The sequence below is a fragment of the Trichomonas vaginalis genome, chromosome III (genome assembly GCF_026262505.1).
Source record: "Trichomonas vaginalis G3 chromosome III, whole genome shotgun sequence".
NCBI classification, from domain to species: domain Eukaryota; phylum Parabasalia; order Trichomonadida; family Trichomonadidae; genus Trichomonas; species Trichomonas vaginalis.
Window position 1 is genome coordinate 5,851,744 of NC_067205.1, and position 22,055 is coordinate 5,873,798.

The following is a 22,055-nucleotide window of genomic DNA, read 5'->3' on the forward strand; positions in this document are numbered from 1 at the left end:
AAATACGGATCTATACTCTCAGAATATGAAGGTGTAAGACCCCAAAATTGATATTCCATATTTTTTAATTTTTTATCAAGAAAAAAAAAATGAGTCAAGTTGGTCCTTATTTATCGATGTCTCTGAATCTTTCATCAAAGATCAATCTGGATGGACTTAAAATTCATTCTCTCGAGCAGAATGGCGACAAATTAGTTATAATTTTGGAAGGAGAAGATAAAAAAATTAATATTCTTCAATGTCCAATCACAGTTGTATCCGGAATAGTTAATTACGAAATACCAGAATCGTATCCGACTATCGGATTTTCGAATTACTATTTAGAATCGGCAAAATCTTTGATGGGTGGTTTTCTTCTTTTCACAAAATACGATCTGACCACTCCTGGTGTTCTTATATTTGCTGATCCTGCAGGAAATATCAATGTTTTGGCTGAAAACATAAGTTGTTATTCAACAAATTCATCAAACAAACGAAAAAACACTATTGCTATCTGCCGAGGTAATAACTTATTCGTAATTGATGATATGAATAGTGAAAATCCACTTTTTGCTGATGCAGTAAGAGATGAAGATATTTTATCGGTTGCTTTAACATATCCTTTCGTATACTTAATCTTCCGAAAAGGTCTCATGCAAATTAATATTGATATCGAGCTCAGGGGAGGAAATTACAGACCATTTATCAATATGGAACTTGAACCCGATTCTACGCTCATTTCAGCCGACTACGACTCGATTATTTTATACAACAAGCACTCTGCTACGTATGTTGACTCCAGATTGTCCTGCGAAAAGTCACAAGTTGTTTTTAATTCAACTCCAAAGTTTAACTACTTCGTGAAGCCTTTTAACAAAGCGTATATGTCTGTTGTTGATAATTTCGCCATTTTCTACGACTTTTCAAGCGAATATAAGCTTCCAATTCAAGATTTTATTTCATTTACTTCAAATGACGAACTTGGCATCTGTTTCTACGCAACTGAAAACGAGCTTTACTTAGTCAAAGACTATTCCGATACATTCAGGCTGTTTTTGAACGGAAAATACACTAAAGCCTTCGAAATGGTTTATAATCACAACGGAATCACAAGTTTCTGCCAATTCTTCGAACTACTGTGGAACTCAAGCGTGAATGATAAGTACATTTACAGAGAAAACGCTCTAAACTTCTTGAGTGTCCCAGGAGTCCAAAAAAACGTCAGTTCCGTTCTGGAGATATTCGGAAAATTAAGGTTCTACAAGGAAATTGTTGATCCAAGGTCAGGAAGATCCGAAATCGTTGTAAAAACAAATAATTTTTATTTGCCATCGCAAATTGACGACAAAGAGTCATCCTATCCCATTCTTTTATCAAAACTAAAGATGTACTGTCCAACAGAGAACACCCCAGAGGTCGTAGACTTCAATACAGCGATATTAGAAATTTTAATTCTTCTTAACATGACGCACGACGTCAGGAAGTTCATGAAACATACAAAGAATATTGATATAACATCTATCAAGTACTTCGCAGCTTCTATTAATTATCCAACTGTTAATTTCATAATTAATGTGTTTTCCAAGCAGCCACAAGAAGCTTTGGAGGCTTTTGAGCTGATAAAAGATCCAGCACCTGAAGAAATCAAGCTCGCTTTGTCCGTTTTCAAGGAATTCAGCCACGAATGGAATTCATTTATTAAATATCTGAAAAGATTCATCAATAGGTGGCCAATCGAAACGATAGAGTTTATAACAAGTGTTGATGACTTCGAAATCGCAAGAATAGCGAATTTTATTGAAGAAAATTTTGTTCATTTGAAAACTTTATTTTTCATCAGCGCTGTAAGACTCAGTTCCTTGTCTGGCCATAAAAGTGTTGTTTCTTCACTCGCTGACCAAATATGCGAAACTTTGACGAATATTCGAAATCCAATTTTCGAATTTAGCAGCATTTTATGGTTGAAATGCGTTGTATTGTCAGGTGCAAAAGAAATGACACCTGAATTACTCGATAAATCCGAGAAAGAACTGATAGAAAGGTTATTATACTTAATTAACACTTTTTATGATGAAATTAACAGACAAGCTATTCTTGCCTTTGCAGAAACATGCAAATTCAAGGACTTAAAGTACCAAATCTACCTTGCAGATGGAAATTACAAAGAAGCTTTGTCAATTATCTGGACAAACAACAAAACAGACATCGAGAAGGCTTTGAACATCTGCAAGAAGGCGAAAGACCCAACATCCGCCTTCGGAGTTGCGCTTCCGATGATGAAATCTTCTTTATCCAAAGAAGATTTCAAGAAAATACTCAGATCCGTTCTCAAAGAGAACGCTGGGATCATTAATCCGAATGACTTCGTTCCGCTTCTCGATTTCGGAGAAATTGGAGAGATCTTTGACTACATCACAGATTTATACAGAGATCTCCTCATCCAGCGCGAGAAAAGCCAGATATCATGCGCCAGCGCTGAAGCAGAACGTTTTGAAGCTAAATATCAGCTCCAAAAGGCAAAATCTGTTTCATTCGTTGTAGATAACCATACTTTGTGCGAAAACTGCCACAAACCTATTGGCAGCAACTTCTTTGTTAGGACTCCTGATGGTCTTTTCTATCATGAAAACTGTTTATCTTCATCATTACCAAAATAATTTATTTTTTATTTTCATTTTGTTATAAATAATTGTCATTTATTATTTATTGTTTTTTTATAGATCCAAAGCAATAATGTTAGAGTAAATTTTTCTTTTGAAAAAAATTGACAAAGTGAAGTTCCCCTTTTTTATAGAATGAAAGCAATAATGTTATATAAGCTTGTTTTCTATGAAATGATCAACTCATTTTGATGGTTTAAGTAAGGGATGGAGTTAGTTAAAAGCTATATGAGCTTAACGTTGCTAACTTTCAGGTTCCATAATTTTACAAATAACTCAACATGATTACATAAAAATAAATCCAAGAAATAAATCTTAATTATTATTCATCCATAAAATTGAGGCAATCTCACAAAAGTGAATCAGTTCTAATTGATTACAAAAATTTGACAAAGTGAAGTAACTTGTTTACTTCCTCTAAAATCTATATAAAAGCGAGTTTTCAATAAGGCTAGAGTTCCAAAAGATTTATGGGAAGAATACTATGGACCACCTTCAATTGAATGTATATCCCTCAAAAATAACTCGAAGCCAACTATTTCCTCTGATTTTTTCTTACTTTCTTCAAATTTTAAGGATTTCTCAGATAATGTCATTAATTGCAACTGTGAAGGAATTAAATTACTGCATTCTATATGTACATACACAAATATTACTCGAAATTCAGGAAATGGTGGGGTCATCTGCTTTGAAAGAGGTTAATGCATTGTCCAAGACCGCTTTTGTTCTGTTGGATGCTATACATCAGGATCTGGATTGCATTCCTATTCAATTGAGTCCAAAAATATTGTAAATTTAAGTTCCCTCTATCATTGTGGTCTCAACGACACCGGATCGAGTAGTTTTTACAATAGTGATGAGTCATTAAGTCTTATTTCTGTAAACATCACTCAAACAAAATGTAAAGAATTATCGGGACATTATTTACAAAAAAGTCAAAGTGAAATGAATTTTTGCTGTTTCATTTCCAATGATAATAAAAATTCAGGTTATAGATCCATGTTCCATCAAAACATGCGTTCATTTATCAAAAGCTCAGTATTCAAAAACAATTCATGTAATTTTCTTATTGTTGGATTAGTTTCAGGAATTACGGTTTCAAAATGTATTTTCTTTGGAAACAAAGTTGAAATTGTTTTTTCTATAGGTAACGGTGGTATTATGACAATTGTTAACTGTAGTGGAGATAGTCTAACTGTAAAAGAGTTTTATATTTGGGCAATACAAATTCCTCATGGGGAGTTTAATATGGAACAAATGAAAACAGATTCGTTTAATCTAACACTTTCATTGCTTTCTTTAGGAAAATGTGAAGCAGAATTTCCATTTTCATTTGATTTAATTTTGTTTGAAAGTAAAAAGAAATATTTTATTATTTGTTTACCTTTTTCATTTAGCTTTTCTCTTTTATTTTTAATTAACATAAAGAAATAAACATACAGAAAAGCTCAGTAGTAGGATAGGATGGGTTGTGTGACTTTTTTTGTTACATCTATATATAGACGATGCATTAAAATATATTTATAAACCATTAAAAAAATTAAAGTTATTTTTTTATTCTTACATAAATGACCCAACAAGTAAAACCAGATAAAATAGATTATCGAATTTTAGAGGATGGTGTTCCTGTTTATATTCAAAGATTTAAAGGGAAGCAATATTATAGAATTGTTAATCCTGAATACATAAAACATTTATTTAAAAAGGAAGACTGTGAATTATTAAACGTTAATGAATATGAAACCAATAAATCAAAACTGAGATATAAATATATTGGAAGTGATGAAAGATGCAAAGATAAAGATAAAGTTTATACAGTTTCATATAATGAATGGAAAACCAATAAGATAAGAAAACATTTAGGAGATTATGGTAAAAGTTCCGAATTCTTCAAATCTAGTATGTACGAGAGAGTAAAAGAAATTAGAAATAATTATTTTCATGAATAAAAGATTCACTACCATAATGAAATAAAAAATAAACTTTAAAAATTCATGTCTCAGAATCAACATTGAACTTTAAGAAACTAATGATTATTTGAATTTATGAAATCAATTATTTGATTCATTCTTTCTTCAATCTCTTCTATTCTTTTTGTTAAATCATCTATTTTCATTAATGAGGTGATTCTTGATTGAGGAATAGATTTCAAACTAATCACCCTTTTATTTTTGAAATTTTGAATCCATCAACTTTAAACATTTTATTCAATTTACACGTTGTCAATTCTTCAAATAATTTTTTATTATTAGCATAATAGTCATTAAATTCTTCAACAGATGAAAAAATTTTTATTTCAGTAATTGGTTTAACAACGTTTATTTTTTGTTGAACATTTTCACTTTCATTTATTTCTTCCTCCTCTGTTCATTTATTTTAAAAATCGGTTTCATTTATCATTAAATAAAAATTAGAATATAAGTGATGAAATATATTTTTTAATTAATATTAAATCAGAAATGGCGGCAGGATTCTTTAAAAAATTATGGGATGGAATTAAGAAAGCTGCGGGTTGGGTTCATAAAAAGATTATTAAACCCATTGCAAACTTTTTAGCACCAGTAGCGAAAACGGCAGGAACTATCATAGGTGGAGTATTAGGTACTAAAGCAGGTAATCCAGCGATGGGAGCACAAGCAGGTAACGCAATTGGTGGAATAGCTGAAGGAATACTTAATAAAATAGGGGGTAGATAGTGGAAAAATAAATATGAGATCCTATGGATCATCTCGCCACTTAGCGGCTTAAAATTATTTTTATCTTAGTATCGGTTGAAGTCTTTGATAAACTTTTTCTCCTTTATTTAATATTTCTCTTATTGGGGCAGCTTTTGGTGTTATTGATTCAGCAACGTCACTAATTGCTTCTTTATTCTTAAATATCCAATTTGCTCCTTTCTTCATTGTTTCCCAAACTTTATGCGCTCCTCTTTTTACTTTATCCCATAGTTTTTAAAGAATCCTGCAGCCATAGTTGATTATTTCATTAAAATTAAAAATTCATTTTCATCTTTTAATTTTGATTTTTTATTTAATAATAAATGACGACTAACTATTTGGTGCCAAACACTAAACCGATTAATGGAAATGTGTTTCATTCATTCGAAAAGATAAATGAAATATTCGCAAAGAATGATGGTAGAAGATATTATAGAGAACTTGAAAGTTCATGCTATGACTCTGATGCTCCATATTTTGATGATAAACAAACTCATTTAAGAATTACAAATCCGGCTCATGATGTGAACCAATTAGGTGACACATATATTAAACGCAAAGTTAAAGCAACTCTTGTTTCAAATAAAGCTTTCACATGTGATGCCGCTTTTAAATGTATGCGTTTATTCGTTGGTTACAAATCATCAAATCAAAGCTTTAAACAATTAGAAGTAGAAACCGAAAGAGGTGATGCTGGTTATCTTCAGATGGATTGTGCCCGTGAATCTTTCGCATTTGCAACATATAAACCAAAATCAGAAAGGAAAGTTAAAAAGTTTGTTCATTCGTTATATAATAATGTTCAAAAATATGATAACTCAGTATGTGGTAAATATATTGACCCTTCAGAAGTTTTCAAGAAAGCAAATGAAGAAGTTGATGTCACTTTTGATATGATTATTCCGGTAAATGATTTGTTAGCATTTCAGGCGTTCGATGATTATCCTAAATCATTTGGTGAAATCATTCTTAAATATTATGTTTTCAGGGATACTTTAGTATTTTGTCAGGTTGACCCGTTAAGAGTTGCTGATTTACAAAATTACGTTTATGAAAAGATAACTGATGAAAATTATGAAAAGATTATGAATCATGTTTATAAATATGATCGCAAATTCCAACAAATCGGACTTCCTGCCAAATTAATTACAAGCTTAGCCGCTACATCTGCTGACGCAACAGTTGATGATGTTATTATTTCATGCACAAAGATGGAAGTTTTAGAGGATAAATGCATTACACCAGGATACGGGTTTAATTGAAGAATCAATTAAAGCAATACCACGTTTATTTAGTAAGGAAGATCCATTCATGATTCCAGCTCAACATATTGACGTTCGTTCACTAAATGGAGGTTGCATCACTCCTGAAGGTATCAGTTCAGATTTCTCATACGCTCTTCATAATGTTACAGATGTTGTGTTAACATTTCCGAAGAATGCAATGCAAAGAACGGTTTTAGAAAATCCAATGCTTCGAGGTCTTCAGGTCACTATAGATTCCAGAAACTTCCCCGATCAAGCGATGACCACAGTGGGTGACATATTCTTTACACGTATGCTTCAAGCTTCTGATTTAGATGGAGTGAATGAATGCACAGAAGAATACGAGGACTCATTAACTAGACCACTGAATGATGATAATGGCACGCCATTAGCTAGAACATGGAAAGACCAAACTTCATTCTTATGCACTATTCCAGTTCAACGTGATGGAGCGGGTATATTCTTTGATGGATTAGAAACTTTCAACTCACAAGTTACAGTACAAGTGAAAGCTTATCCAATCATTCAGGGTGTAAATGACACTTACTGTTCAAAGGTGACAAATCCTCCTCAGGTTTGGTTTACTAGGACTACGTATTGGACATGGACACCGGACGAAGGTTTGAAATATCATCCAACAGGTACACCACCACAGTATAGAAGTTCATATGATGAAATATTGATGAATAGAAATGTTTAAAATTATAAATTTATTTTTGATTAAATGGATTTAAATTCATCCACCCCTTATGAAGAATTAGCAGGAGTATATAATACATACGTAGATGATATGATTAATGAAGCATTGAGTGATAATAGAAATGCTCTATCTAAGGAAAAATTAATGAAAATTCCATATTCTGAATGTTACTTAAATTCAATCACTGCAGCAATTGGTAAACAAAATAAAGGTAAAACATTAACGATATTAAAACAAATTATCATTATTGCTAACACTTCCCCTATTCACATGTGTTAATTTATATCAACCGTTCAGGTTCACCTTCAGATGATACATTTGAATCTTTAAAGCATTTAATCAAAATTCCAATTATTTATTTATCACAAGAAGAAGCAGAAGATTATTTAAAAAACTTTTTAATGTATAAAGAATTATATAATACAATCAAGAAGCAAGGATTAGAGGATAAAATTATTGATAAACAGCGAGATGAATTATTTGAAACACTTTCTATTTCAAATTTTGATAGAGAATTTTTGCATTCACTCATTTCTAGATGATGCGGTGAAATCAAAACTAATAACAAATGAGAAATCATATTTTAATCAGTTATTAACTCAATGTCGACACATTCATTGTTCATTCTTCATGGCTGTTCAATACTTAAAGCATTAAGCACAAACATTAAATCAAATCTATCAACACTTTTCATTTTCAGTGGTTTAGTCGTCAACAGTTGAACGTTATGCTTTATCAAGTGAATTTACCAATGAGCATTAATGAACTTTACACACAATATCAGCAATTAGGTGAACATGGAAAAAAATAGTTGATTTAAATAAAGGAAGTGTTAAATTTGATTAACTTTTTATAATTAATTTTATTTTTTATTTTAATATAAACACAGAAATAGCAAATCTTCTACAGGTTCCATTTAAAACAAGGAACAAACAAAAAGGGTGCATATAATAGAACTATGAAAGTTCCTGATGGAATGAAAGAATTAGTTCATATTGTTGCTGGTCTTCAAAAAGATGTTTAAACAAATGAGAAACGTTTTAACATTACCAGAAGCTCAAGCATATGCCAAACGTCATGGTCCAAATTGGGAAGCACACGAGCAGACATTACGGGTCCAAATGGAAAACCTGATGGTATAATGAATGAAGTTTTCGTTACTGATGGTCAAGGTAATATTAAAGTCATAAATGGTTATAAATTAACTATGTCGATTATCCTAAACGTAAAGTATATAATGAACGTTATATCCTAATGCAATTTGATGAAAATGGAAAAGCTGTTAAACAATAATTGGAGAAGGTGAAAATGGTCCAATTAATTCATATCGTCGTAATCCATATTCTTATTTCAATGAAGATTAAATGCTATTGAAGAGGGACCGGATGGATTACCACAATATTCTAACCAGTTTGATTGGTCAATATGCAAATATTAGACCTGAAATTTCAGCTAAGAAAATTCTTTAAAGTTGCTTTTATTCGATCCAGTTTTCGCAAATGTTAAAGATGAACTTAAACAGCAATTCCAACCAATTATAGTAGCAAGAATTTGCATCAGGTGCTTTATCTCAAGCATTCAAAGATTTAATTAAGAAACCATTATATCAGCAACGAGGTTTAACTTATGATTTAGTTAAGGAATCAGATAAAAGAAAATTTGAGAAATCAGATGATTATAAGAATGCAATTAATGAATATATTAGGTCTATTAATTTCGATGAAAATGCTAAAAATCAACTTCATGAACAAATACAGGGAATAATAGATTCAAAAGTTCCAGCAAAATAAAAGTTTAAATATATTTTTTTTTATTCGAATATAAATGAGAAGACGTTTCACTAGTCAAAGAACACTAACGCAAAAGCAGAGATTACGGTTGGTTATAACGTAAATGATGATAAATCACGAATTATTCAAAATGTTAAAGTTAATGTTAGCCCCGAATTAACAAGGTCAGCAACTCAACAAATTTATTAACTCGTGACTTACCGAAGAATGAGGAGAATGAAGAAAACCATGAGAATGGAGACCCAATCATTTTAATCTGAACCTGGTAAAGAACCTTTGAAATTCCCAATTATCCAACATACCCCCCACCTCTTTCATCAAACATCGAGAACCCATATAAAATAGACATTAATTCAGAATTAATGATGAAATTTACCGTGATAATAATAATTAATAATTATGATTCAATAATAAATTTAATTGATCAATCCGGTTTAATTATTTTACCTTATGAATCATTAATTCACATTATCGCCATTCTTTGTGATGTTCAAGATTCAGACTAGACGTTAAGATTCAATTTTTCATAGATGATGAGGTTTCATGCTGCGGAACAGTTGCAAAAATAAATCCTATAAAGGATATTAGCACAATTAAGATATCAAAGAACGGAACAACAACTGAACTTCATTTAACATATAATGATATTTATAATAAAATAGTTGATGAATATAAAATATCACTTGAAAAATTCTTTGTTAAGGCTATTTAATATTCAAGCATTAACATTATTGAATAATAATCTTTGAATCATAATCAATAATAATTGATCTTTCACCAGTTTCTATCGTTTGTTTTATTTCTTTTTGTTCCCCACTATCTGGATCGGTCATTGTAATTGTTTTTGTTATAGTATCAGCTTTATCTTTAACTTCAATTTTTTTCCATCGGGATATTTAAACCAAAATTCCAAAAATTCGATATTGTCAATCTGTTCATATTTTAATCTATCAATTACATTTTTAATACCATCTGAAAATCTTATGAAATGGTCATTATATGGGTTTGATTGAACTAAATTTGAATGAAGTGAATATAACCTGTTGATGAATATGACATTGACTCATATTTTCTGAAAACACTAAAATTTATAACATGAATGAATTTCTTATTCGTTGAATTTATGAATTCTTGAGGTAATCTTATTCTAGTTTTATTTATCACTGGAAAATAACGCTTTACCATATTTTTAATCGTAATAAAAATGTCAATTATCAATATTATTTCGAATAATAGTTGTGAATTAAATTTAACAGTTAGCGGAATTTATAATGTTACTCTCGTTTCTGTGAGTGGTAAATTTAATCTCATTCTTTTAGACCTTCAGATTATATATCATTTATTAAAGATGACCATGAAAAAACGTATGATATATATATAAATAATGTGATAACGAAATGGGATATTAACATGATTTAAGTTATTTAAATGAATCATTTATCGTATGGTATGAAGAAAATTTTTAAATCAAAACCCGATAAACTTTTTGAACTTGATGAAATAAATAACCTTATTAAATTCCGCTGAAAATTAAATTTTGTACTCCTCATCTTCGTTCATTGTTGGGGATATTAAATTTTGAAAAAGATGTTGGGGATGTTTTGTATTCTGACACTGGTTCCAATTTCATTTTAATCAAATGTGATAAAGTTAATACCCCAATGAGATTTTCACATCAAACATTAGACCCTAACTCTTACCCATCAATACAAAACATTTTATCCATCAACTTAAACACATTTTCTTTATCATATCCGTTTCAATTATCTGGGAATTCATTTATTCTTCATTCAAAAGATTTATCAAATATTAAATTTAGAATAACTGACCTATTTGATTGTGATTTAGAATTCATGAATGAAATATTATGGCAATTTCAAATAGAAAAAATAGCTGATGAGATAACGGATTAAATATTTATTTTTAAATCATAATAAATGATTAAACCACAGCAACTTAAGGCGCAAAACACCCAGGTCCTTCAGACCATTACATACGCCATATATGCATATAATTCAAAGACGGCAGAACAAACGCAAAGGTTGAAATATGGAGATTTGGAGATAGTATTGAAAAATGAACATTTCGAATTCGTTTGCAAAGGTGGTGCAGTGATATCAAATATAAAAGAAATTTTATTTCTGAATTCAAAAATTAAAGGAATAACGGATGATATAACATCAATTCCACCAGAAGAACAGAGATATTACGCATTAAATGCATTTCCTAAAGTTTTGAAGATTGGAAGATTTAATTTAAATGAGGAATTCATAGAAGGTTTCCTAAATGACATAATGAAGAAGGTGGATAAGGAATATGTAGTGAGTTAGAGAAGAAGGCAAATTTGGTTTATGTTGATGAAAAAGATAATGAAATTAAAGAAAGGGTTGAATGGTATCATGAATGGACATTGGAGACTTTTAAAGTTAAAGCCGATACAGAATGGGTTTCAGGATGTTTAGACCTTAAAGCAGATAAGAACCATACACATAACTTCTTCTCAACTGTTGCTATAGAAAGTATTGAAGGAACGGTTGACGGAACTGATGGGGATGCATTATATTATAATCCTCCTAACTTTCCACAAGGTTTAACATCGAATGAAAACATAACAACGATGAAAAAAATTAGATGTAAAAATGTTTATGTTATGGATGATGAAAATAAAGTTAAATTCACTGCTCAAGATTTATATGATAAGAAAGCTGACAAAACAGAGCTTCAAACATTAAAGACAGAAATACTTCAAACATTATATCCTGTTGGTTCTATTTATACGTCAATGAACTCAACAAATCCATCAACAGTTTTAGGTTTTGGTACGTGGAAGCAGATTGTAGATAAATTCTTATACTGTGCTAGATATTCAAAGCAAACAGGAGGTTCGAAGAAAATTAAAGAAGCAAACCTTCCACCGCACACTCATACAGGAACTACAAACACAACAGGAAATCATTCACATTCAATAACAAAAAGAGGTTATATAAATCTTGCAGCGGGTTTGGATAGATGGGGAATGAATAGATATGATATCACAACTGACCCAGTAGATTCAAGCACAGGTATTTTCTGTGGAACCACAGGTAATCATTCACACACTTTCACAACAAATCCAACAGGCTCTGGTAAAGATTACATGCCACCATTTGTGACTGTATTCGCATGGTACCGAGTTCATTGAATGTGCTTGAGCCCAGACCTTTGGGTCAAGGCTTACCGAATGAACTAAATATATTTTATGTCTGTAATTAATTAGGTAATGAACTGCGGAAATAAATGTTTACGTTAATGGTTTCAGGTTATTCAATAATTAATTATTTTTGAAGAACTGAAGGTGCTACCATGTTACCATGTGCTACCAGGTTATTTAACTTCTCTGAAAAAATGAGACAACATGACATTTTGACAACAACACAGCAGGATTAATGAGGAAGGCAGTTATGAATTATTTTTGAAGAACTGAAGGTGCTACCATGTTACCATGTGCTACCAGGTTATTTAACTTCTCTGAAAAAATGAGACAACATGACATTTTGACAACAACATAGGAAATATATTTTATCGTTAATGTTTACGTTAATGGTTTCAGGTTATTCAATAATTAATTATTTTTGAAGAACTGAAGGTGCTACCATGTTACCATGTGCTACCAGGTTAATTAACTTCTCTTAAAAAGTGTGACAACATGACATTTTGACAACAGTCCTGGAAATATGATGCAGTCCAAAAATAACGTTAGTTTTAAAGTTATTTTTATTTTTTTATTCCTATATAAATGACAGCAACAAACAACAGCAACTATATCGTTTCTGATGAACAAGTTATTGATTCATTAGCTGAGGAATTAGTTGTGGTAGAAACTAAAACCCTCAACGAAAGAATTGGTGAAAACAAGATTGATTTACATAACTACCTCAAACATGATGGAGGAAGAGGAAGGAAAACTGGTATGGCTTTATTAGTAAATAAAATTTCAAATTTAACGATTATAGATGTTGATATCAATAAATCATACAATGATGAACTTAAAGAAACAGTTAGAAAAGATATTTTATCAAAACTTTCGGATAAAGATGTTATCGTTAAAACCGCTTCAGGAGGTCTTCACATTTATTGCAACACCAATTTCTTCTATTCAGTTTCGAACAGAATGATTAAATGTTATTCCTGCAATGATTATGATATTGACATAATGACTTCTATGGATGAATCAAAGCGTTCTTTAGTAGTTATGGCTGATTCAAGAGTTCGCAAGAATGCAACAGAACCAATCAATACATACTCATTCATTCGTGGAAGTTATGACTCAACATTAACTAGAACCGTAAACGATATATTAAATGATTTGAATATTAAGGTAAGAGTTGAACAGAAGAACGAAGAAATAAAGACTATCATGAATGAAAACAAAGATGTAAACATTGACGATAAACTTGCCCAGAGCATAGTTGATGGCATCAGTGATTTTGAAGTACATAATGACGGTGGAAACATGAATTTGGAAAAAGAAATAACATTATTCACACTGTTTCAAGCAATTAATTCGTTACCTAATCATTTAATTAATGAAGCATACGATAACGTTTATAACTTCTGCGGTTTAACAGAAAATGCAAAAAGTAATTTTGAAAAAGCACGTAGTAGATATGCACATTTAATGACTTCTCCATTTGTTTTAGTGAAGATTCTAAAACTATATCAAAAGGAATATTATGATGAATATGTTTTACCTTTATTACGTAAGCCAAAAATAACATTTGATATAAAACTTGATGACTCGTTTTTGATAACAGATATTAGACGCAAGGCTGAAAATCATCAGTATAAAAACAGTTCTGAAGTAATTGAGGATTTATCACGTGTAATCCGTTTTGTAGATTGTGGAAATAAATATTTCATTCAAAAGGACTATAATATCCACGACAAAATGAATCAAATATCATTCGTTCTTCAATCAAACATGAAAGAGTCACTTAAAATGATTAAATTATTTAAAGAAGAAGGTAAAACCATAACAGCATGGGATGTACTACTAAATCAATTATCCTCATTAACCGTTAAGGGTGTTTGCTTTAAATCTGATTCTCCAGATGTTTTCTCAACGTTTCAAGGTTATAAATACAACGTTCTCGAAAAGCCTGATTACTCAAAAATTGAGATGTTTATGGATTTCATTAAAGAAGCCATTTGTGATAATAACGATGAAGTGTATAAATACCTTCTCGGCTGGATTGCATCAATGATTCAACATCCCGGAATCAAGAATGAAACAGCAATTATTTTGAAAGGACTTCAGGGAACAGGTAAAAACAGATTTACAGACATTATTTCTGAACTCCTCGCCGGTTATTCATGTAAAAACATTACCGAAATAGGTGAGCTAACGGGTAATTTCAATTCAGTTGTTGAAAATAAAATGTTTCTTGTACTTAATGAACTCAAGAATGTGGGTGAAGACAGACTCGCAAACTTCAACGCTTTGAAATCAATTATAACGGATAATGAGATTAGAATTAATGAAAAGAATCAACCCAGAAGAACTGCTCAGAATGTTGCAAACTTCATTTTCGTAACTAACAACGTTTACCCTGTCAAAATTGAAGTTGGAGACAGAAGATACGTAGTTTTAAGAGTTAATGGTAAATTCAAGGGTCAGCAATTTGATTAAAGGAATTTTATGATAATTTGCTGACGTATTTTATGCAATATGACCTTTCATCATTTAATGTACGAATCATTCCGATGACTGAAGCCAAACAAGATTTAATTGAATTATCAACAAATCCTTTAGATGTATGGATAAATACACATTATGATGAATTGTGTGCAGGTATGACGTGTGAAAATGCTCTATTCTGCAAACCATCAGACATGAAAGACAAGAATTTCCAAATGAGTATTAAGGATAAATGTGATAGGAAACATAGAAGAATAGACGGTAAACAAACATGGTGTTATGTTTTGAAAGAAGAAATGAAAGGATTATATAAACAGGTTGAACCAAACGATAATGAGGATTCATTTACTGACGATGAAATACCTGTAAATGAAGCTTTATAAAGTATGATTGGAATTTATTTTTGCATTAATCCTGCTGTGTTGTTGTCAAAATGTCATGTTGTCTCATTTTTTCAGAGAAGTTAAATAACCTGGTAGCACATGGTAACATGGTAGCACCTTCAGTTCTTCAAAAATAATTCATAACTGCCTTCCTCATTAATCCTGCTGTGTTGTTGTCAAAATGTCATGTTGTCTCATTTTTTCAGAGAAGTTAAATAACCTGGTAGCACATGGTAACATGGTAGCACCTTCAGTTCTTCAAAAATAATTCATAACTGCCTTCCTCATTAATCCTGCTGTGTTGTTGTCAAAATGTCATGTTGTCTCATTTTTTCAGAGAAGTTAAATAACCTGGTAGCACATGGTAACATGGTAGCACCTTCAGTTCTTCAAAAATAATTCATAACTGCCTTCCTCATTAATCCTGCTGTGTTGTTGTCAAAATGTCATGTTGTCTCATTTTTTCAGAGAAGTTAAATAACCTGGTAGCACATGGTAACATGGTAGCACCTTCAGTTCTTCAAAAATAATTCATAACTGCCTTCCTCATTAATCCTGCTGTGTTGTTGTCAAAATGTCATGTTGTCTCATTTTTTCAGAGAAGTTAAATAACCTGGTAGCACATGGTAACATGGTAGCACCTTCAGTTCTTCAAAAATAATTCATAACTGCCTTCCTCATTAATCCTGCTGTGTTGTTGTCAAAATGTCATGTTGTCTCATTTTTCAGAGAAGTTAAATAACCTGGTAGCACATGGTAACATGGTAGCACCTTCAGTTCTTCAAAAATAATTCATAACTGCCTTCCTCATTAATCCTGCTGTGTTGTTGTCAAAATGTCATGTTGTCTCATTTTTTCAGAGAAGTTAAATAACCTGGTAGCACATGGTAACATGGTAGCACCTTCAGTTCTTCAAAAATAATTCATAACTGCCTTCCTCATTAATCCTGCTGTGTTGTTGTCAAAATGTCATGTTGTCTCATTTTTTCAGAGAAGTTAAATAACCTGGTAGCACATGGTAACATGGTAGCACCTTCAGTTCTTCAAAAATAATTCATAACTGCCTTCCTCATTAATCCTGCTGTGTTGTTGTCAAAATGTCATGTTGTCTCATTTTTTCAGAGAAGTTAAATAACCTGGTAGCACATGGTAACATGGTAGCACCTTCAGTTCTTCAAAAATAATTCATAACTGCCTTCCTCATTAATCCTGCTGTGTTGTTGTCAAAATGTCATGTTGTCTCATTTTTTCAGAGAAGTTAAATAACCTGGTAGCACATGGTAACATGGTAGCACCTTCAGTTCTTCAAAAATAATTCATAACTGCCTTCCTCATTAATCCTGCTGTGTTGTTGTCAAAATGTCATGTTGTCTCATTTTTTCAGAGAAGTTAAATAACCTGGTAGCACATGGTAACATGGTAGCACCTTCAGTTCTTCAAAAATAATTCATAACTGCCTTCCTCATTAATCCTGCTGTGTTGTTGTCAAAATGTCATGTTGTCTCATTTTTTCAGAGAAGTTAAATAACCTGGTAGCACATGGTAACATGGTAGCACCTTCAGTTCTTCAAAAATAATTCATAACTGCCTTCCTCATTAATCCTGCTGTGTTGTTGTCAAAATGTCATGTTGTCTCATTTTTTCAGAGAAGTTAAATAACCTGGTAGCACATGGTAACATGGTAGCACCTTCAGTTCTTCAAAAATAATTCATAACTGCCTTCCTCATTAATCCTGCTGTGTTGTTGTCAAAATGTCATGTTGTCTCATTTTTTCAGAGAAGTTAAATAACCTGGTAGCACATGGTAACATGGTAGCACCTTCAGTTCTTCAAAAATAATTCATAACTGCCTTCCTCATTAATCCTGCTGTGTTGTTGTCAAAATGTCATGTTGTCTCATTTTTTCAGAGAAGTTAAATAACCTGGTAGCACATGGTAACATGGTAGCACCTTCAGTTCTTCAAAAATAATTCATAACTGCCTTCCTCATTAATCCTGCTGTGTTGTTGTCAAAATGTCATGTTGTCTCATTTTTTCAGAGAAGTTAAATAACCTGGTAGCACATGGTAACATGGTAGCACCTTCAGTTCTTCAAAAATAATTCATAACTGCCTTCCTCATTAATCCTGCTGTGTTGTTGTCAAAATGTCATGTTGTCTCATTTTTTCAGAGAAGTTAAATAACCTGGTAGCACATGGTAACATGGTAGCACCTTCAGTTCTTCAAAAATAATTCATAACTGCCTTCCTCATTAATCCTGCTGTGTTGTTGTCAAAATGTCATGTTGTCTCATTTTTTCAGAGAAGTTAAATAACCTGGTAGCACATGGTAACATGGTAGCACCTTCAGTTCTTCAAAAATAATTCATAACTGCCTTCCTCATTAATCCTGCTGTGTTGTTGTCAAAATGTCATGTTGTCTCATTTTTTCAGAGAAGTTAAATAACCTGGTAGCACATGGTAACATGGTAGCACCTTCAGTTCTTCAAAAATAATTCATAACTGCCTTCCTCATTAATCCTGCTGTGTTGTTGTCAAAATGTCATGTTGTCTCATTTTTTCAGAGAAGTTAAATAACCTGGTAGCACATGGTAACATGGTAGCACCTTCAGTTCTTCAAAAATAATTCATAACTGCCTTCCTCATTAATCCTGCTGTGTTGTTGTCAAAATGTCATGTTGTCTCATTTTTTCAGAGAAGTTAAATAACCTGGTAGCACATGGTAACATGGTAGCACCTTCAGTTCTTCAAAAATAATTCATAACTGCCTTCCTCATTAATCCTGCTGTGTTGTTGTCAAAATGTCATGTTGTCTCATTTTTTCAGAGAAGTTAAATAACCTGGTAGCACATGGTAACATGGTAGCACCTTCAGTTCTTCAAAAATAATTCATAACTGCCTTCCTCATTAATCCTGCTGTGTTGTTGTCAAAATGTCATGTTGTCTCATTTTTTCAGAGAAGTTAAATAACCTGGTAGCACATGGTAACATGGTAGCACCTTCAGTTCTTCAAAATAATTCATAACTGCCTTCCTCATTAATCCTGCTGTGTTGTTGTCAAAATGTCATGTTGTCTCATTTTTTCAGAGAAGTTAAATAACCTGGTAGCACATGGTAACATGGTAGCACCTTCAGTTCTTCAAAAATAATTCATAACTGCCTTCCTCATTAATCCTGCTGTGTTGTTGTCAAAATGTCATGTTGTCTCATTTTTTCAGAGAAGTTAAATAACCTGGTAGCACATGGTAACATGGTAGCACCTTCAGTTCTTCAAAAATAATTCATAACTGCCTTCCTCATTAATCCTGCTGTGTTGTTGTCAAAATGTCATGTTGTCTCATTTTTTCAGAGAAGTTAAATAACCTGGTAGCACATGGTAACATGGTAGCACCTTCAGTTCTTCAAAAATAATTCATAACTGCCTTCCTCATTAATCCTGCTGTGTTGTTGTCAAAATGTCATGTTGTCTCATTTTTTCAGAGAAGTTAAATAACCTGGTAGCACATGGTAACATGGTAGCACCTTCAGTTCTTCAAAAATAATTCATAACTGCCTTCCTCATTAATCCTGCTGTGTTGTTGTCAAAATGTCATGTTGTCTCATTTTTTCAGAGAAGTTAAATAACCTGGTAGCACATGGTAACATGGTAGCACCTTCAGTTCTTCAAAAATAATTCATAACTGCCTTCCTCATTAATCCTGCTGTGTTGTTGTCAAAATGTCATGTTGTCTCATTTTTTCAGAGAAGTTAAATAACCTGGTAGCACATGGTAACATGGTAGCACCTTCAGTTCTTCAAAAATAATTCATAACTGCCTTCCTCATTAATCCTGCTGTGTTGTTGTCAAAATGTCATGTTGTCTCATTTTTTCAGAGAAGTTAAATAACCTGGTAGCACATGGTAACATGGTAGCACCTTCAGTTCTTCAAAAATAATTCATAACTGCCTTCCTCATTAATCCTGCTGTGTTGTTGTCAAAATGTCATGTTGTCTCATTTTTTCAGAGAAGTTAAATAACCTGGTAGCACATGGTAACATGGTAGCACCTTCAGTTCTTCAAAAATAATTCATAACTGCCTTCCTCATTAATCCTGCTGTGTTGTTGTCAAAATGTCATGTTGTCTCATTTTTTCAGAGAAGTTAATAACCTGGTAGCACATGGTAACATGGTAGCACCTTCAGTTCTTCAAAAATAATTCATAACTGCCTTCCTCATTAATCCTGCTGTGTTGTTGTCAAAATGTCATGTTGTCTCATTTTTTCAGAGAAGTTAAATAACCTGGTAGCACATGGTAACATGGTAGCACCTTCAGTTCTTCAAAAATAATTCATAACTGCCTTCCTCATTAATCCTGCTGTGTTGTTGTCAAAATGTCATGTTGTCTCATTTTTTCAGAGAAGTTAAATAACCTGGTAGCACATGGTAACATGGTAGCACCTTCAGTTCTTCAAAAATAATTCATAACTGCCTTCCTCATTAATCCTGCTGTGTTGTTGTCAAAATGTCATGTTGTCTCATTTTTTCAGAGAAGTTAAATAACCTGGTAGCACATGGTAACATGGTAGCACCTTCAGTTCTTCAAAAATAATTCATAACTGCCTTCCTCATTAATCCTGCTGTGTTGTTGTCAAAATGTCATGTTGTCTCATTTTTTCAGAGAAGTTAAATAACCTGGTAGCACATGGTAACATGGTAGCACCTTCAGTTCTTCAAAAATAATTCATAACTGCCTTCCTCATTAATCCTGCTGTGTTGTTGTCAAAATGTCATGTTGTCTCATTTTTTCAGAGAAGTTAAATAACCTGGTAGCACATGGTAACATGGTAGCACCTTCAGTTCTTCAAAAATAATTCATAACTGCCTTCCTCATTAATCCTGCTGTGTTGTTGTCAAAATGTCATGTTGTCTCATTTTTTCAGAGAAGTTAAATAACCTGGTAGCACATGGTAACATGGTAGCACTGAAAAAATTAAATTTGGATTGAGTTTAAAAATTCATCTTTATTAAATTCATCTCTTCCAATCAATTTATTTATTCTATTAAATTCTTTTATTTTTGCTTCACTCAGTTTAAGGATTGAACGGTAAGTTTCTAATTTTTCGATTATTTCCTTATCGTTTTCAGTTCCATTAGTTTTATTGTTTTCAACCCCACCACATTGTGGCTTCTTTTTGTAATAGCATATTTTTGATTTAATTCTGTTTAGTTTCTTTTTATATTCATCGTCAGGACTCTTGGCTGCTTCGTTGTCACTCATTTCTTACGAAATAAAAAAAATTAAATATTATTTAAATATAATGGGGTAATAAAATAAATTGGAATTTCTATTAATTTATTGTCAACTTCAACTAATGCATTGCCGTTAATATATCTAACAAATTCAGCTATTGTGTCAAATCTTCGTCTTCTTTTTGTCATTGATTTATCAGTTTTTCCATAATCGAGATGAATCAAAACTTTATCCCCTTGTTTAAAATTCATGAGCCCCGAATTAATTTGTTCACGTTTAACATCATTCAACCTTTCCATTTGCTTTCTAATATATTCCCATTCTTTTGAAATATCATTTTTCATTTCCACTGGTTTCATGTTTATTGTTCTATGCCATGTATTATTATAATAATATACTAACTGTTGTATGATGGAGTCATGGTTTCCATCCCAGTATATCTGACCGTTAACCCCTAACGCATCTCTAAGAGTTCTCATTACCGCATCAACTATTTTATTATGAAACGTATATGGAGAGGATGAAAAGAAAAAATTAATTTGTGGGAAATAATGAGCCATAGCTGCCTGAAATCCTTTATCACCATCACCCCTGATATTATCTACTCTTTCATGATCTAGTAAGTATTGTATAGCTCTTCTTGTTTCCTGTTCTGTTTTCCCTTTCACTGGAATGCAATATAAATATCTAGTGTTAATGTTAATGGCAAATAAATAAGTAACGTTTCCTTTTGAATATTCCAGATGATCTATTTCGTATGAATATGGATATGGAGCAAATGAAGGGCGACTAAATTTTTCCTTTAACGGTTGAATTTTCGGGTCAATTGGTTTATTTAATATCTTGAAACACTTTTTAAAATCTTTTTGCTTCTTTAATGTTTGAAATGGATATAATAAAGTGAATGATGAAGGATTAACTGAAGGAGGAGGCGGTACTGTCGTTGGAGGTTTTGGTATTGCAAGTGGTTTAATTTTATCTGCTTTGATTTTGGATTTCATTCCTTCCTTCATTCCTTCCTTCATTAATTCTGGATGTATTCTATTCATTTGTTTTAAATATGCTGTATATAAAGGTTTGATATACTTTCCCGCTTCGAGTTTATGTTGAAGGATGAATTCCAAAAGTTGATCTTCATTTAAAAGTCGGGCTGAATATGGTTTAACTAATGAATCATAAATTAAAGCTTGTGCATCATTTATGGTCTGAAGGACCTGGGCGTTTTGTTCCTTTAGCTGTTGAACATTTGCTACTTTAGACCTCGGCTTTGGTTTTTGCGGCTCAGGATTATATAAATTATATAATTCATCAATATCTTCTTCTGTTAATACTTTATTTTTGAAATCTTTCAACTGTTTAAGTTGTGATTTAGTTTTTCCCTTTGAATATTCATTATTTTTAATTTTGTCTTTAATTTTAGAAATTATTCTATCATGATATTTCAAAATTTCATTTTTATAATATGGATAATAATATTCCATATCATCACCCGTTATATTGTTATTATGTTTTTGGAGATATGATTTTAATTCATAATAACTAAGAAAATTTTGATTAAGTACTAAATCATCAATTAAATTTTTTAAATCTGTGTTATCCATTTATATAAAAATAAAATCAATGTTTTAAGGGTGCCCACCTCTTTGAATCATAG

At 31.8% G+C, this 22,055-nt stretch overlaps 8 protein-coding genes and 1 pseudogene across 9 annotated transcripts, besides 2 other annotated features; 7 read left to right on the plus strand and 2 right to left on the minus strand.

Annotated features, from left to right (window-relative positions):
- Nucleotides 1-15: part of a mobile genetic element that runs on past the window's edge.
- Nucleotides 16-89: 74 nt separating this feature from the next.
- TVAGG3_0649030 (CNH domain containing family) lies at nt 90-2,636 on the plus strand (the record flags this gene model as incomplete). The annotated part of the gene is made up of 1 exon (XM_001328611.1): nt 90-2,636. The coding sequence occupies one exon, from the start codon at nt 90-92 to the stop codon at nt 2,634-2,636; it is 2,547 nt and encodes an 848-aa protein (XP_001328646.1).
- A 3,427-nt stretch (nt 2,637-6,063) lies between these two features.
- Nucleotides 6,064-6,618, plus strand: TVAGG3_0649040 (uncharacterized protein; the record flags this gene model as incomplete). The annotated part of the gene is made up of 1 exon (XM_051241553.1): nt 6,064-6,618. The coding sequence occupies one exon, from the start codon at nt 6,064-6,066 to the stop codon at nt 6,616-6,618; it is 555 nt and encodes a 184-aa protein (XP_051088140.1).
- Nucleotides 6,619-6,745: 127 nt separating this feature from the next.
- Nucleotides 6,746-22,055: part of a mobile genetic element that runs on past the window's edge.
- Nucleotides 6,945-7,321, plus strand: TVAGG3_0649060 (annotated as a pseudogene). The gene has a single exon. A coding segment is annotated over exon 1 (377 nt).
- TVAGG3_0649070 (phage tail repeat-like family) lies at nt 11,762-12,292 on the plus strand (the record flags this gene model as incomplete). Its single annotated transcript, XM_051241554.1, has 1 exon — nt 11,762-12,292. One exon carries the CDS (start codon nt 11,762-11,764, stop codon nt 12,290-12,292), a length of 531 nt encoding a protein of 176 aa, XP_051088141.1.
- On the plus strand, nt 13,304-14,353 carry TVAGG3_0649080 (uncharacterized protein; the record flags this gene model as incomplete). Its single annotated transcript, XM_051241555.1, has 1 exon — nt 13,304-14,353. A coding segment is annotated over one exon (1,050 nt), but the record flags the coding sequence as incomplete, so codon positions are not given.
- On the plus strand, nt 14,528-14,779 carry TVAGG3_0649090 (uncharacterized protein; the record flags this gene model as incomplete). The annotated part of the gene is made up of 1 exon (XM_051241556.1): nt 14,528-14,779. The coding sequence occupies one exon, from the start codon at nt 14,528-14,530 to the stop codon at nt 14,777-14,779; it is 252 nt and encodes an 83-aa protein (XP_051088143.1).
- On the plus strand, nt 14,854-15,171 carry TVAGG3_0649100 (uncharacterized protein; the record flags this gene model as incomplete). The annotated part of the gene is made up of 1 exon (XM_051241557.1): nt 14,854-15,171. The coding sequence occupies one exon, from the start codon at nt 14,854-14,856 to the stop codon at nt 15,169-15,171; it is 318 nt and encodes a 105-aa protein (XP_051088144.1).
- On the minus strand, nt 20,141-20,428 carry TVAGG3_0649110 (uncharacterized protein; the record flags this gene model as incomplete). Its single annotated transcript, XM_051241558.1, has 1 exon — nt 20,141-20,428. The coding sequence occupies one exon, from the start codon at nt 20,426-20,428 to the stop codon at nt 20,141-20,143; it is 288 nt and encodes a 95-aa protein (XP_051088145.1).
- Nucleotides 20,449-22,002, minus strand: TVAGG3_0649120 (integrase core domain containing protein family; the record flags this gene model as incomplete). Its single annotated transcript, XM_051241559.1, has 1 exon — nt 20,449-22,002. The coding sequence occupies one exon, from the start codon at nt 22,000-22,002 to the stop codon at nt 20,449-20,451; it is 1,554 nt and encodes a 517-aa protein (XP_051088146.1).